Below are 15,565 nucleotides of genomic sequence, written 5' to 3' on the forward strand. Positions count from 1 at the left end.
GCTGAGGCAGAATCACTTGAACCCAGGAGGCAGAGGTTGCAGCGAGCCAAGATCGCACCATTGTACTCCATCCTGGGTGACAGAGTGAGGCTCTGTCTTAAAAAAAAAAGAAAAGAAAAGAAAAGAAAAGTTAGGACAGGCATGGTGGCCCACACCTATAATTCTAGCACTTTGGGAGGCTGAGGCAGGAGGATCCCTTGTGGCCAGGAGTTCAAGACCAGCCTAGGTAAAATACAGAGACACCGTCACTATATACATATATACACACACAAAACTTAGCTGGGCGGTCAGGCACAGTGGCTCATGCATGTAATCTCAGCTACTAGGGAGGCTAAGGCAGGATAAATCTCTTGAACCTGCGAGGCAGAGGTTGCAGTGAGCTGAGATCACGCCACTGCACTCCAGCCAGGGCAACAGTGCGAGACTTCGTCTCAAAAAATAAAAATAAAAAAATTAGCCAGGCATTGCGGTGCACACCTGCTGTCCCAGCTATTCAGGAGGCTGAGGCAGGAGGATCAGCTGAGCCCAGGAGTTCAAGGCTACAGTGAGCTATGACCGCACCACTGTACTCCAGCCTCAACAACACACAGCAACACCCTGTCTCAAAAAACAAAAAAGAAAAAAAAAGAAAGCAAAGTTAATAGCATAACAGATATAAAAAGCTAAGAGGCCAGGCATGGCGGCACACACCTGTAGTACCAGTTACTCAGGAGGCTGACGAAGGAGGAGAGATTGAGCCCAGTTCCAGGATGCAATGAGCTATGATAGTGCCACTGCACTCCAGCCTGGGTGACAATGAGATCCTGTCTCTTTAATTAAAAAAAAAAAAAAAAAAGGCTAAAAGGAAAATCCCAAGAATCAGAATCCACACAAATCCCTTTTATGCTCTATTGTATCTTTACTTCATACCCTCAACTGTACTTAACACTCAAATTTTTAAAAATCCATATTACACTTATCTAAAAAGTTCCTGTATTTAAAAAAAAAAAAAAAAAGGCCGGGCGCGGTGGCTCAAGCCTGTAATCCCAGCACTTTGGGAGGCCGAGACGGCGGATCACGAGGTCAGGAGATCGAGACCATCCTGGCTAACAAGGTGAACCCCGTCTCTACTAAAAATACAAAAACTAGCCGGCGAGGTGGCAGGCGCCTGTAGTCCCAGCTACTCGGGAGGCTGAGGCAGGAGAATGGCGTAAACCTGAGAGACGGAGCTTGCAGTGAGCTGAGATCCGGCCACTGCACTCCAGTCCGGGCGACAGAGCGAGACCTCCGCCTCAAAAAAAAAAAAAAAAAAAAAAAAAAGCCCTTGCCAGAAGCCGCCGCCATGCACTTGGACTTCCCAGCTGCCAAAACCTGAGTCAAATAAACACCTTTCTTTGTTGGATGCAGTGGCTCACACCTGTAATCCCAGCACTTTGGGAGGCCAAGGCAGGTGGATCCATGAGGTCAGGAGACCAGCCTGACCAACATGGTAAAACCTCATCTCTACTAAAAATACAAAATTAGCCAGGCATGGTGGTGTGCACCTGTAATCCCAGCTACTCAGGAGGCTGAGGCAGGAGAATCACTTGAACCCAGGCAGCAGAGGTTGCAGTGAGCCGAGATTGCAACACTGCACTCCAGACTGGGCAACAGACTAAGACCCTGTCTCAAAACAAACAAACAAACAACAAAAAATAAAACAAAATAAAAATAAAAATATCTTCCTTTATATAAATAAATAGCACACCATTCCCAAAGAAGTGACATAATGTACTCTCTTAACCACTATTTTCAAATTAAGTTGCTGAACAGCTTATTTTTTAAGTTAGGAGAAATGCAGAAAACTTCCAATTCTAAGCCCAACTTCAACTCACTTAGAGATTACTACTGAATATTTGAAGACTACACTAAAGGACGAAGAAAATAATACAGATATTCTTAAAGGATATTCCAGTAGCCCAACTGATTGACTTCTTCTAGAGTTTAACTTAAAAAAAAAAAAAAAAAGCCTTCACTTATAAAAGATCTTCAAATCTAATTCAAGTAAAGAAAAATGAGTGGGCCAATGGACCACTCATAGACCGATCAACATTTGGCAGGAATTCAAAGAACTTGCTACTCTGGAAACTAATTGAACTGAATATTATTTATTGTTCTAGAGGGGTAAAAATTTTGATGCCAATCTGATTAATTTCCAATCATGTCCAAATACAAAACTCAAGATGACACACTTTACCTAAAGCAAATTTTTTCATTAACACCAGCAAAACTAAATATAACTGCACCCATATAGGGGTATTCAGCTTATCTAAAGTTAACATTCCCATTTAAAAACGGCCTGCAATTCCACATAATAGAAATTGTACACAAAACTATTAACCAGTCACCTAAGGGAGCACATCCCACGTTTTGTTGTTTTGTTTTGAAAGACATGGTCTCACTCTGCTGCCCAGGCTTGAGTGCAGTGGTGCAATCATAGCTCACTGCAGACCTGGATCTCCCAGGCACAAGTGATCCTCCCTCCTAAGCCTCCCAAGTAGCTGGGACTACACATTGTTGCCCAGGCTGGCCTCAAACTCCTCAGCTCAAGTGATCCTCCCACTTCAGCCTCCCAAAGTGCTGGGATTACAGGCATGATCCACCACACTGGGCCTCCCACAATTTTTCTGCAGATGGTAAGAGAACATAACACAACTAGATATCCTCTCAGGCTCACATAATGATCACCAGTGCAAAATACTTGGGTAAACATTTTCTAGTGACAGTCTCTAGAGGGCAGACAGCACAGAAAGCAATACCAAAAAACCCAACTCTCCCGACAGAGGTTAACTAATGTACAATACATGTCTTAAAAAAATGAAGCATTTCTTTTTGTCCTAATATTCCTAAAAACAAACAACTCCTATATTTACCTCCAAAGAGCAGAGCTGGAGAACAAGTGAAATCAGGTAAATGTTATCTGTGAGAATTCCTACACTTAAACTTCCATTACGCAATTCTACTACTTCCATCTTTAAGGAAGTAAAATAATATTAAAAGGACATCTATTTATTATCCTCAAGTCTTCTACTTTGCAGATAAGGAAAGGTATGCAGACTAGGAAATTTGCTTAAAAGTCACATAAATTCTTTTTTTTTTTTTTTTTTTTTGAGACAGAGTCTCGCTCTGCCCCCAGGCTGGAGTGCAGTGGCCGGATCTCAGCTCACTGCAAGCTCCGCCTCCCGGGTTCACGCCATTCTCCTGCCTCAGCCTCCCGAGTAGCTGGGACTACAGGCGCCCGCCACCTCACCCAGCTAATTTTTTTTTTGTATTTTTAGTAGAGACGGGGTTTCACCGTGTTAGCCAGGATGGTTTCGATCTCCTGACCTCGTGATCCGCCCAAAATTTCTTTGTTATTCATCTCTCAGGCAATATTTCTTCCAGAGAGAATATGGTAATGACCTAATTCCCACAATCTGGTATGGTCCCCCTTCCCTGCAAGTCACTGCCTAAATGAACCACTATTAAAATGGGAATGTACACTATGTACTAAGTGTGTACATGCATGCATGGAGTATGCATTTCTGTTAGAGAAGGGAGGAAGACATAGCCAAGTATGGGAATACTGAAACCCACTGTTCTCAAAAGCAAAAGGATATAAACATCATTCGTTAAACCTCATTATTTGCTCTTAAGATTTAGATTACAGTTATGCCATACAGCAAAATTTTCTTTAAGACACAAACATATCACATTCTAAGAAAGTTATTAACACGAGGCCTGGCACAGTGGCTCACATCTGTAATCCCAGCACTTTGGGAGACCCAGGTGGGTGGATCACCTGGTCAGGAGTTTGAGAGCAGCCTGGCCAACAAGGTGAAACCCCATCTGTACTAAAAATACAAAAATTAGCCAGGTGTGATGGTGGGCGCCTGTAATCCCAGCTATGTGCGAGGCTGAGGCAGGAGAATCGCTTGAACCCGGGAAGCAGAGGTTGCAGTGAGTCAAGATCACGCCACCGAACTCCAGCCTGGGCGACAAGAGCGAGACTCCATCTCAAAAAAAAAGAAAAGAAAAAGTTATTAGCATGAAACTTGAAAGATACCTGGTTCCCTTTAAACTTGGGCTTTGGGGCTATGAAAAGAAGACTCCCAAGAGCCTGGTCTCGACTATGCTAATCATGCTTGATATTGTAATTTGTCTAACTTATTTTCTAGTTACAAATTGGCATCCATTACTCCTTTTAAGACTTATCAGACTCCTCTTCAAAAATAGTGCTTCTACTCATTTTAAGCAAATTAGAACTACTAAATGAGCTCACTAATAAAGAAGCATATGATACAAAAAGCAAAGAAGTTGGGCGCGGTGGCTCACACCTGTAATCCCAGCACTTTGGGAAGCGGAGGCGGGCGGATCACGAGGTCAGGAGTTTGAGACCAGCCTGGCCACCATGTTGAAACCAGTCTCTCAAAATACAAAAATAAGCTGGGCGTGGTGGCACATGGCTATAATCCCAGCTACTCGAGAGGCTGAGGCAGGAAAATCACTTGAACCCAGGAGGCGGAGGTTGCGGTGAGCCGAGATCCCACCACTGCACTCCAGCCTGGGCGAGACTACGTCTCAAAAACAAACAAGAAGCTGGGCGCGGTGGCGACATACCTGTAATCCCAGCACTTTGGGAGGCCAAGGCAGGTGGATCACAAAGTCAAGAGATCGAGACCATCCTGCCAACATGGTGAAACCCCATCTCTAGTAAAAATATAAAAACTAGCCGGGCGTGGTGGCACGTGCCTGTAATCTCAGCTACTCAGGAGGCTGAGGCAGGAGAATCGCTTGAACCTGGGAGGTGGAGGTTGCAGTGAGCCGGGATTACACCACTGCACTCCAGCCTGGCAACAGAGTGAGACTCCCTCTCAAAGAAAAAACAAACAAACAAAAAGCAAAGGAGAAACAAAAAAGCAAAGGAAGGAGAACATATGTTCAATAAAAAATTTTTTTAAGCACTCAGTCAAGAGAAAATGTAACATCAACACCTTTAAGCAAGTTCTCCTCACTTCTTTGAACCAGGTAGGTCAATTATGTTTATATTTTTAAAAATCATTTTAAGTTGGAAAAGTGAACATTTCTTCTAAATTTTAATCCTACTAGTTCCAAAGACCCTGAATCAGTTTGATGTTAGCTGCTTATCCACATTGTCATTCTCTTAAAATACTCTTAATATGAACAACTAATTCTCTTAAAATGCTCTTAATATAAATATACTAAATTTGCCAATAAAAATCTTTGCATAGGAAACAAATGAGTTACCTTTAGTGTGATATACAATAGCAGCCCTCAGGTCAAATGAACCCCAGCTATCATTCCTTTCTAGGCCTCTCTGGTATCTCTGTTCTTTGGCAGAGCCTAACAAAGTGTTCGTAGGAGAGGCCAGAGGATTTTGATTTTCTATCTCGTAGTCCTTTGAGAGAAACACTAAAGCACCTTGACTACTGGTGTCTGCTTTCTGCAGGTCACCTATATGACTGGGTTCCAAGGATAAGGCTCCACTCTCACTAGTAGTCCCAGATTTTAGAATGCTACCCAGAACTTGAGGACTAGTCCGTTTCTCCAGCTCATAAGCCTTGGGGAACACAGGATGCTCAGTTCCTGAGGGAATTATTTCAGCACCCTGTGAAACCAAAGTGGCAGGATATTCTCCTTGAAATGTCACCTCCATCACTTTATGCTCTGATGACTTCCCAATACCAGTCTCAGGGCCAGCACTGGGCTCATTTATAAATGATAAACCCCACTGATTCTGGAAGATATCCCCCAGGTTTTGCTGATCTGTCTGAGAGGGCAGATCCACTTGTGCTGTGCTCAACAGCATAGTTTGCATATTTGAAGGATAGATAAAAAGGCTAGTCTTAATTTGTTCAACAGCTGCTGAAGTTAGACTCATGTCCTGGAGAACTGAATCTGTCCCAGAAGAGATGGGTGTTAGAGTATTAGCAGCAGTAGTTAGCAGTGGCTGACCCCCTGAAGGATAAACATTTGCATCAGTTCCTGCTAAAACAGGCCCATTAGAAAAGTTGGCAGAAGTAACAGATTTCAGCGCTGACATAGGGACCTGGGACAAGCGACTTGATGATTGGGTCTGAGTTTCCCCAGTAGATGATGATGATGATGATGATGAAGTTGGTGACACAGAAGAGTTCTGTATAGTTTTGTTGAGGTTTTCCTTAACTTTGCTTGCATAACTTATTTTAGGAACTATTTTAGCACTGCTATTGTCCACTGGAAAAACTGGGGGTGGTTTAAATAGGGTCCATGAGTCCTCTTTGGAGGCAACAGCTGAAGCATGCTTTCCTTTGGGCCGATCATCAAACTTTTTGCTGCTCACACCAGGTTTACTCTCTGAGTTTTTCCGAAGCATATCACCCACAGCAGGTTTTCCTCGACTTGTTCCTCCAGGCCCAGTTTCATACTTCCAAATGGGCTTCGAACCATCTACTCGATTTCCCTTTTGTTCACTATAGTCAGGCTTGAAAGTTTCAAGTCCCTGTTTTAAGGTTGGGACACTGGTCTCTTGTTGCATTATTTTGTCCTGTACTATATTAAGGTTTTCACAACCCTTGGCACTATTGCGCCTAGCTTTCCTTTTTTTAGGAGTTGTATATCCACTCTCAGATCCACTACCATCATTATCTGCTCCTTTACCCATATAACCATTAGTAATATAGCCAGAATTATTTGTTACCACACCATTTGGAATTGGTATAGTATCAGACTTATCTACAGACTGGTTCTCTCCAGATTTATTTTCGTAAGACTTCCCATTCTTTTTGTCCATACTGTTTTTCTGAATGAAATTCTTCGTTTTAATTCCTGCTTTCCCAAAGGTGTTGGCCTTTACAGTCTGCTTCAGGCTAGTGTCTACAACTTGCTGGTTGCCATTGAGGACCCTGGAAATAGGGTTGGTGGCTTCATCAGAATTCAGGTTCTTTAAAGATATTTCTCTTTCTCCAGCATTACCATTTAGTTCACCATAGCCTAGGGGAGGGAAAAAAACGGTTTATTTAAAAAAAAAAAATCACAACATGTAAATTACACTAATACCTAACATTTAAGAACTGTTTATTTACTGTATGCTAGACACTATGCTATGAACTGTAGTTTATATTATTTCACATCTCTATGAGAAGACACTTGTCAGCCCCATTTTACAGACTAGGAAATGCAATCTACTGCTAAGCAAAGCAAGAGGTAGAACTGAGCCAAGATTCAAAGCAAAGTCTGAGGCCAGAAAAAACAAGACCTCTTAAGCAGTATGCCAAATACCTCTCATCTAACAGAATCAATCTACCCATCACTCTCACAAGGCTGTTATAAAATTTTCTTTTTTTTTGAGACGGAGTCTCGTTCTGTCGCCCAGGCTGGAGTGCAGTGGCGTGATCTCGGTTCACTGCAACCTTCGCCTCCCGGGTTCACGCCATTCTCCTGCCTCAGCCTCCAGAGTAGCTGGGACTACAGGCGCCCGCCACCACGCCCAGCTAATGTTTTTTGGATTTTTAGTAGAGATGGGGTTTCACCGTGTTAGCCAGGATGGTCTTGATCTCCTGACCTCGTGATTCGCCAGCCTCGGCCTCCCAAAGTGCTGGGATTACAGGCGTGAGTCACGCACCAGGCCTAAAATTTTCTTTACAATTCAGAGCAGAGATACCCTCTGGGCAAAAATCAAGTTTTATTGAAACAGTAATTATTAAAAGGAAATTAAAGACTTCATTTCTACAAAACCATAAATAGCTGGTAGTCACTATCAGCAATTTCCAATGCATCTATCAGACAACTATCTAAAACGTGTGAACTTTTTCTAAAGTATTCTTAAATTTCATTTTGACACTTCCCAGATATTGGATCACACCGTTAATACGTGAAACTAAAATATCTATGCCCCAATGTTTCTAACCTTTATAAAACATATTTTCTTCATTTTACATTTAGATAAACAGACTTTGAGAGATGAAGTAAATTGTCAATCCTGACAACTGACAGAATTCCAGTTCTGTCAGTGGAAATCTGACCTCCAGTCTATCTGCAATCCATGGTTTCCTACCACTATGCAATACTGCCTTGACTCAAAAGATGCGACGAGAAAATATTTAACAAAACTACAATAAAAAGGATCTAATTTTTTATTTTTTATTTTATTTTATTTTTTTGAGGCGGAGTCTCGCTCTGTCGCCCGGACTGGAGTGCAGTGGCCAGATCTCAGCTCACTGCAAGCTCTGCCTCCCGGGTTTATGCCATTCTCCTGCCTCAGCCTCCCGAGTAGCTGGGACTACAGGCTCCCGCCACCTCGCCCGGCTAGTTTTTTGTATTTTCAGTAGAGACGGGGTTTCACCGTGTTAGCCAGGATGGTCTCGATCTCCTGACCTCGTGATCTGCCGGTCTTGGCCTCCCAAAGTGCTGGGATTACAGGCTTGAGCCACCGCGCCCGGCCGATCTAATTTTTTAGTGTTATGGTATTCAGGTTTAATTAAAAACCGTCAACTGCCAGTGGCTCATGTCTGTAATCCTAGCACTTTGGAAGGCCAAGGCAGGCAGACTGCTTGAGTTCAGGAGTTCAAGACCAGCCTGGGCAACATGGAGAAACCCTGTCTCTACTAAAAACACAAAAATTAGCTGGGCATGGGGCATGTGCCTATACTCCCAGCTGGGGCTGTTAAGGGAGGAAGATAGCTTGAACCTCGGAGGTCGAGGCTGCAGTGAGCAGGTACTGAGATGGCACCACTGCCTTCTAGCCTGGGTGACAAAGTGAGACCCTCTCTCAAGGAAAAAAAAAAAACCTTCAACCACCATAAAAAGTCAATTCTATTATAGCTAATGCAAATAGTTTTCCACTATAACAAAATGGTGCTATTAGTTATCTACCTTTTTATGAAATGTTCACAAAAGCATCTTGAGGTCAACTCATTAGAAACAGATATACAGGCTAGGTTCAGTGGCTAATGCCTATAATCCCAGCATTTTGGGAGGCCAAGGTGGGTGCATCATTTGAGGTCAGGAGTTCGAGACCAGCCTGATCAACATGGTGAAACCCCGTCTCTAAAATACAAAATTACAAATACAAAGCTAAAAATACAAAATTAGCCAGGCATGGTGGTGCACGCCTGTAATCCCAGCTACTTGGGGGGCTGAGGCAGGAGAATAGCTTGAATCCGGGAGGCGGAGGTTGTAGTGAGCCCAGACTGGGCCATTGCATTCCAGCCTGGACAACAAGAGCAAAACTGTTTCAAAAAACAAAAAACAAAAAAACACAATAGGAAACTCCACATATTTAAGGCAGCAGAAATGAGGAGTCTAATAGAAATACTGCTATTTTTATAAGTCTGAGAATCACTGTTCCAAAATAACTTAATGTATAAGTCTATTAGATTTACAACAAGACTTACTCATTCTACATTAGAAAAAAAGGTACAATGGCCAGGTGCGGTGGCTCAGCCTCCTTTGGGAGGCTGAGGCAGGAGGATCATGAGGTCAGGAGATCGAGACCATCCTGGCTAACATGGTGAAACCCCGTCTCTACTAAAAATGCAAAAAAATTAGCCGGGCGTGGTGGCAGGCGCCTGCAGTCCCAGCTACTCGGGAGGCTGAGGCAGGAGAATGGCGTGAACCTGGGAGGCGGAGCTTGCAGTGAGCCCAGATTGCGCCACTGCACCCCAGCCTGGGCGACAGAGCGAGACGCCGTCTCAAAAAAAAAAAAAAGAAAAAAGGTACAAATACTAAAACTGAACAAATAAAGGCATTTTCTTCTCCTGTATTAAGGTAACCCAAGAAAACATATTCAAGGCATAATCATTCCTAAAACAGACTGGCACAAAACTTGTACGAGATAATACATCTTGTAAGAGTTATTTTTTTCCTTTTTTTTTTGAGACAGAGTCTCACTCTGTGGCCCAGGCTGGAGTGCAATGGTGTGATCCTGGCTCACCACAACCTCTGCCTCCCAGGTTCAAGAGATTCTCCTGCCTCAGCCTCCCAAGTAGATGGGATTACAGGCATGCACCACAATGCCTGGTTTCGCCACGTTGGCCTGGCTGGTTTCAAACTCTTGACCTCAAGTGATCCACCTGCCTTGGCCTCCCAAAGTGCTGGGATTACAGGTGAGAGCCACCACACCAACCTCTTAAGATTTCTTAGAACTCTTAAAGAGTTCTTAGATTCCACAGGGTTACATTTTTTAAAATTTTTTGGCTGCTGGAAAAGCTGATAGCTGATCAAATCAAATTTTTGGTGGCACAATTTTAACTATGAAACAGGAAGAAAGAGATTATTGCTTAGGATGTTTTCTTTTTTTTTTTTTTTTTTTTTTTTGAGGCAGAGTCTCGCTCTGTCGCCCAGACTGGAGTGCAGTGGCGCAATCTCGGCTCACTGCAAGCTCCGCCTCCCGGGTTCACGCCATTCTCCTGCCTCAGCCTCCCGAGTAGCTGGGACTACAGGCGCCCGCCACCTCGCCCGGCTAGTTTTTTGTATTTTTAGTAGAGACGGGGTTTCACCATGTTAGCCAGGATGGTCTCGATCTCCTGACCTCGTGATCCGCCCATCTCGGCCTCCCAAAGTGCTGGGATTACAGGCTTGAGCCACCGCGCCCGGCCAGGATGTTTTCTAAAAGCTTATTTTTTCCTCAGAAAAATGCCAGGAGCAGTGGCTCACATCTGTAATCTCAGCACTTTGGGATCCCAGGCAGGTGAATCATTTGAGGTCAGGAATTTGAGAACAGTCTGGCCAATATGGTGAAGTCCCACCTCTACTAAAAATCAAAAAAAAAAAAAAAAAAAAAAAAAAAAAATTAGCTGGGCATGTTAGCGTACTCCTGTAATCTCGGCTACTCAGGGGGCTGAGGCAGGAGAGTCGCTTGAACCTGGGACGCAGAGGTTGCAGTGAGCTGAGATCATGCCACTGCACTCCGGCCTAGGCCACAGAGTGAGACTCCGCCTCAAAAAAAAAAAAAAAGAAAGGAAACAAAGAAAAGCAGAAAGTCCCCTAAACAAAGGCTGTCATCATTTTTAACAGATACAACTTGGAAACAGTTGGAAACCAGCTGTTATGTTTTAAATAAGCTTTTGCATTGACATTCATTATTTCATAGCATAACTTTTTGCTTTTAAGCTTCTTGTTCCTTTAATGTTGTCCTGTTGCAGGAATTCAAGCCACACTTAAAAAATTCAAAAATGTAACATACATTACCTAACTCTGGAGGGAATACAAGACTACCTATATCATTTAACATACCAACAGGTTAAACAAAGGTTTGTATCCTTGGGTCCATTAGTCACAACTTTTCAGATTTCAATTAAAGATGAGCAACCTGAAATAGCAAAAAATCCAATCTCCAAACTGAGCTGAACCAAAACTAACTAGAATAATTCTTCCTAAGATTCTAGTTTGTAGTGACTCAGCTATCAGAATTCACCAAACAATGAAAAAACGGCTTAGAAGCCACTGTGCTCCCACCTGCAAGTTTTAATAACAAAAAAAGAAAGAAAATCTCGTTTAACTACATAAAACTTTCCTCATGACAACCTTGTTGATATGTATCAAGTATGCCAGAAATAAATTTTTTTATATCTTATTTAAGAAAAATGTAAACATTATAGAATAAATTTAAGAAATTAAAGGACTCCTAGCGCTTTTATTATTTAGGGCTGCTTATACATACTAATCCTACTTTCAAAAGACTCAGCAAAACTTGAGTCCTGATAAATCTAGCTTTTCAATTAGAAACAAATTACTCAACACATTTTGCCTTCTCTTGCGCCCTCTTCTGGATAAACAAAAAAAAAACTGTTTCTCTTTAGGTTTGTGAGTAATGGGTTACAAAAGCCTACCTCAACATGTTACAGATAAATTTCAAAAATACTGTAATGTTTTCTTAGTTATTAGCATAATGCATGTCAAAGCAACAGTACTGTGACCAAACCATACACTCGCCCCAAATTGTTTATACTCTGTCAAAACTCCTAATTCCAGTTTTCTCCTCTTTATCCACGTCTTCCAAGATAAGAAATATTTGGAGGAACACCACCTTGAATGGTTTAGGGGCTGCTTCCACATGTAGAGAGAAGTCTTGCAAAAGTATATTAACCTGACCGATAAAATACAATTTTTCAGTCTCAACAGTAATATTGCCTTATGCAGCCATAACACGGTAGTATTTTCTCATCTTTTGAACAAGATCTAATGCTAAAAAAATCTAGTTATGTAGTCCCTAACAGTCTTTAAACTGCTCCAAATCTTTAGGATTAAACACCTAACTCGTGTGTTATGTGTTCACTTCTGTTGCATACCATCGGGTCCCTAACGAACTCCCAAAATGGAAAATCTAACATTCTAATTTCAGTCTTCAAGTTACAATCTGCAATAAAAAAAAGCACTTAGTTTTTCTCCAGCTCTCAACAATTCCTTCTATCAAATTTGATACGCTGGGTTTAACACACGCTTTATGCTTCCTTTCTCTTCGATTTATAAAGAGCCCTTATTTTTTAAAATCTGCGTGGGTTATAAACTTTTAAACTTACTTCTCGTGAAATACTTTCTTACATGACTTTTACCCTCAATTTCTCGTTTGTTAATATTAGTTTGGGGATCAATATCGATTTTAAAATACGAAAAAACACCTTTCTTTTTAACATGGAGAGAAGCCTCATCCGAGGCAAGATGGTAGTAATCTAACCTCATGGATGAGCCACTTGGGTTCACCCTTAAGGACAAGAAAGGGGGTCAAAAAGCTCGCCCTCTTCCTCATCCTAACATTTTTAAAAATCCCTCACCTCAAAGACACTAAGAAGCTCAGAAGGTTAAGTGCAGGGTGGGGAGGGGAATGGAACAAGGTTTTTGTGTTTTTTTTGTAGAAAATGAGCTGCTAGAAGGAAAAGGCCCAAGTGAAAGCCTCAGAGGCGGAGTCGTGAGCGAACCTGGCAGGAGACGAGGTTCCTGTGGCAGAGAAACTCGTGACCGGGGAGCTGGGTTCCCGCTGGGTACCCCACCCGGTCTCAGGCACCGCCTCTACCCAAAATGAATCCCCCCGCCGCCCCCGCAGGCCTCCTGCCCCTAGGAGCGCCGCGGCCGCCGCCGCCGCCCGCGGCCTCCTTCCCCTCAGCTCCGCTTCGAGGCCGGCTCCCCGCCCCGACTGCCCGCGCCGCCCGCCGCACCCGGGAGCGGGAAACGCGGCCGCTGGCGCGCGGGGCCCTGCGCAGGCCGCTCCCCTCGTGGCCGCTTCCCTCCCCCACCCCAACCGCCCCCGCCCCTCACCCCAGGGACCCGCCCGGGGCCTCGCGCCGCCACCGGGTTACACAACCCCGGCCGATGACGGGGGAGGGGCGGCCGCGGAGCGGGGGGGCGGCGGCGCCCCCGCAGTGCAGGGGGCGAGGCGGCGGCCGGTGGTGATCCCGGGTCACCCAGCCCCGACGCGCCGTGTGGCCCTCGACACCCTTCCCCCTCCGCTCCTCAGTGGGCCGGAGTCGGTGACAGGAATCGGCTTCCAACATGGCGGACAGGAAGCGGCCCCGCGAGGAGGAGAGAACATTCCAGCCGCGCCGGCTCTGGGGGGAGCGGGCCCGGGGCACCAGCCTCGGGAGAAGCCGCTGGGCAAGACTGCGGGGTTCGGCGCCCAAAAAGGGCGTTTAGTGGTGGAAACGACCCGTGAGATGAGGGGTCCCAACAGCCCCCCCAACAAGATGGGGAGCCCCAAGGCCACAGGTGGGCTTGGGGTGGCGGGTGAGGGGCACTTCCTCAACTCAGCCTACCTACCCACCCCTCGCCGCCTGCAAAAGGGTCTCGCGACACCATCCGAGGCGGGATTCGCTAGGCCTTCCTGAGTTACACCTCGAGGGATTTTTTGGGGGGTAGGTTTACCCCATCTCAGGGCCCCCATATTGAGGTAACTCCAGGGACGCAGGGAGGTGAATGGGAAAAGAATAAAGAGGTTGGACTTGCAAGACCGACCCAGTGGGTCTCCCTTCAGCCGGGGCGGGGGCCGGGAAGGTCACGCTGGCCTGGCTGGGCCTCTCCCATGCTGGAGGGAAGGCGAGGGCGCTGCAAACCCCATTGCTCAGCCCGAGCCCTAGAATGAAAGGGGCATCCCCAGAGCCGGAGGGCACACACACACACATATCCCGACCCCGTCCGCGCTTTTCGGATCCAGCCCCACCCCCATCTCCCCTGTCCTCCACCCCCAACCCCCTTCCCCCACCCGTCCTCCCTCCCAGACCTGTTTTCTTCTTCGGCGTTTCCTGGTGCTGCTGGAGGGTGTGTTTCTGCTCATGTTTCAGCGGCTTTGGCTGGGCCTTGGGGCTGCCCTCGGCTCCATGCTGCAGGTATTGGTGAGGCTGCTGGTGATGATGGTGGTGGTGGTGGTTGTGGCTGTGGTTGTAGAAATAATAATGGTGGTGGTGGTGCGGCTGCTGCTGCTGCTGCTGAGGGTGATGGTGCGGATGGTGGTGGCTGTGATGGTGCTGAGGCTGTGGCTGGCCGGGCTTCTCCTCCATTGAAAGCGGCTGGGACTCCCTGGCTGAGGCTGCGGGCTGCTGCACCGTCAGGATCTGAGACTGCTTCTCAGGGCTCACTCAGTATATCTGAGCGCGTCTCGCCAGCGCACTGGTTAACCGAGCGATTCTGCGAGATTGGCAGCCGCGCTCCAACAATCAGGAGCCACGCTGTACCGCAAGCCCCGCCCCCAGCTCAAATCCTCTTTCCTTCCCCTTCGCCGCTGCCGCCTGGCCAACGCCACTTACCCTGTGCAACCTCACGGGGCCGGGCCTTCAACGTCAGCACTATGGCTCTCTCTTCTGTCGCTTTCTCTCCTTCACCACGCAGTCTGCGAACAGCACTTTCTACACTCCTCACCGGCAAGCAAGCTCGTGTCGAGGGTAGCAGATTCCACTGGCAATTCCACTGGCGCTGGGAGCCATCTGTTGGTTTTGCACCTATTAGAATCTGGTGGTTTTTTTGTTTTTGTTTTTTTGTTTTTTGTTTTTAATCCTTTTCCGGGTAACCAGAAAGGGAAGCTCAATTCCCTTAACCCTGAGACCACTAAAGGTGCAATACAAAAAGAGGAAATAAATACATTTTTAAGAATACAAGAGCTTCACAATCCAGTAGATCATTTTGTATTCTGGATTCATTTTGCTTTGTATTCATATGCTAATCTCTTCCTTTCCACGAAGGGATTATAGGGTTCCACAATGGGGTATCTGTGTAATTTTCTAAAAGGGCACAAAGGGTTTAAATCATTGTTTCTTTGTAGTTGGAGGCAAGGGAGAGCGGGAGGAATGAAAATCTACACTGAAGGTTGTGGGTTTTTTTTTTTTTTTAATTAAACTCTGCAGGTGAGGTCAACTATGGCACCAAAATAGGTTTTAGAATATGAAGTTTGAAGAGCAAAGGAAGGGGAGAAAGAGCACTTGAAAGTTATTAAGTGGGATTTTTTTTGGCACTTATGGAAAAAATGAAATTTAAAGAAATATTCTGTAGCGTGTTGTAGTGTAGATTTAACTTATCCTGCATTACCACATCACAGTATGATTTTCAAAAGCAAATATTAGAGCCATGATAGTGGTTACTCAGG

The 15,565-nt window shown here is 45.1% G+C and overlaps 1 protein-coding gene across 1 annotated transcript in view; it reads right to left on the minus strand.

The window, feature by feature from the left end:
* NUFIP2 (nuclear FMR1 interacting protein 2) overlaps positions 1 to 14,718 on the minus strand; it is a 38,725-nt gene extending 24,007 nt beyond the window's left edge. Inside the window, exons 1-2 of the mRNA XM_033184395.1 lie at positions 14,210 to 14,718; positions 5,266 to 6,990 (exon numbers count right to left, since the gene is read on the minus strand). Of these exons, the coding sequence (XP_033040286.1) occupies positions 5,266 to 6,990; positions 14,210 to 14,486 (2,002 nt within the window). The 5' untranslated portion in view covers positions 14,487 to 14,718. The remainder of the gene's footprint in view (positions 1 to 5,265; positions 6,991 to 14,209) is intronic.
* Positions 14,719 to 15,565: the final 847 nt, after the last annotated feature.

This window comes from Trachypithecus francoisi, unplaced genomic scaffold (assembly GCF_009764315.1).
Source record: "Trachypithecus francoisi isolate TF-2019V2 unplaced genomic scaffold, Tfra_2.0 Lachesis_group20, whole genome shotgun sequence".
NCBI classification, from domain to species: Eukaryota; Metazoa; Chordata; class Mammalia; order Primates; family Cercopithecidae; genus Trachypithecus; species Trachypithecus francoisi.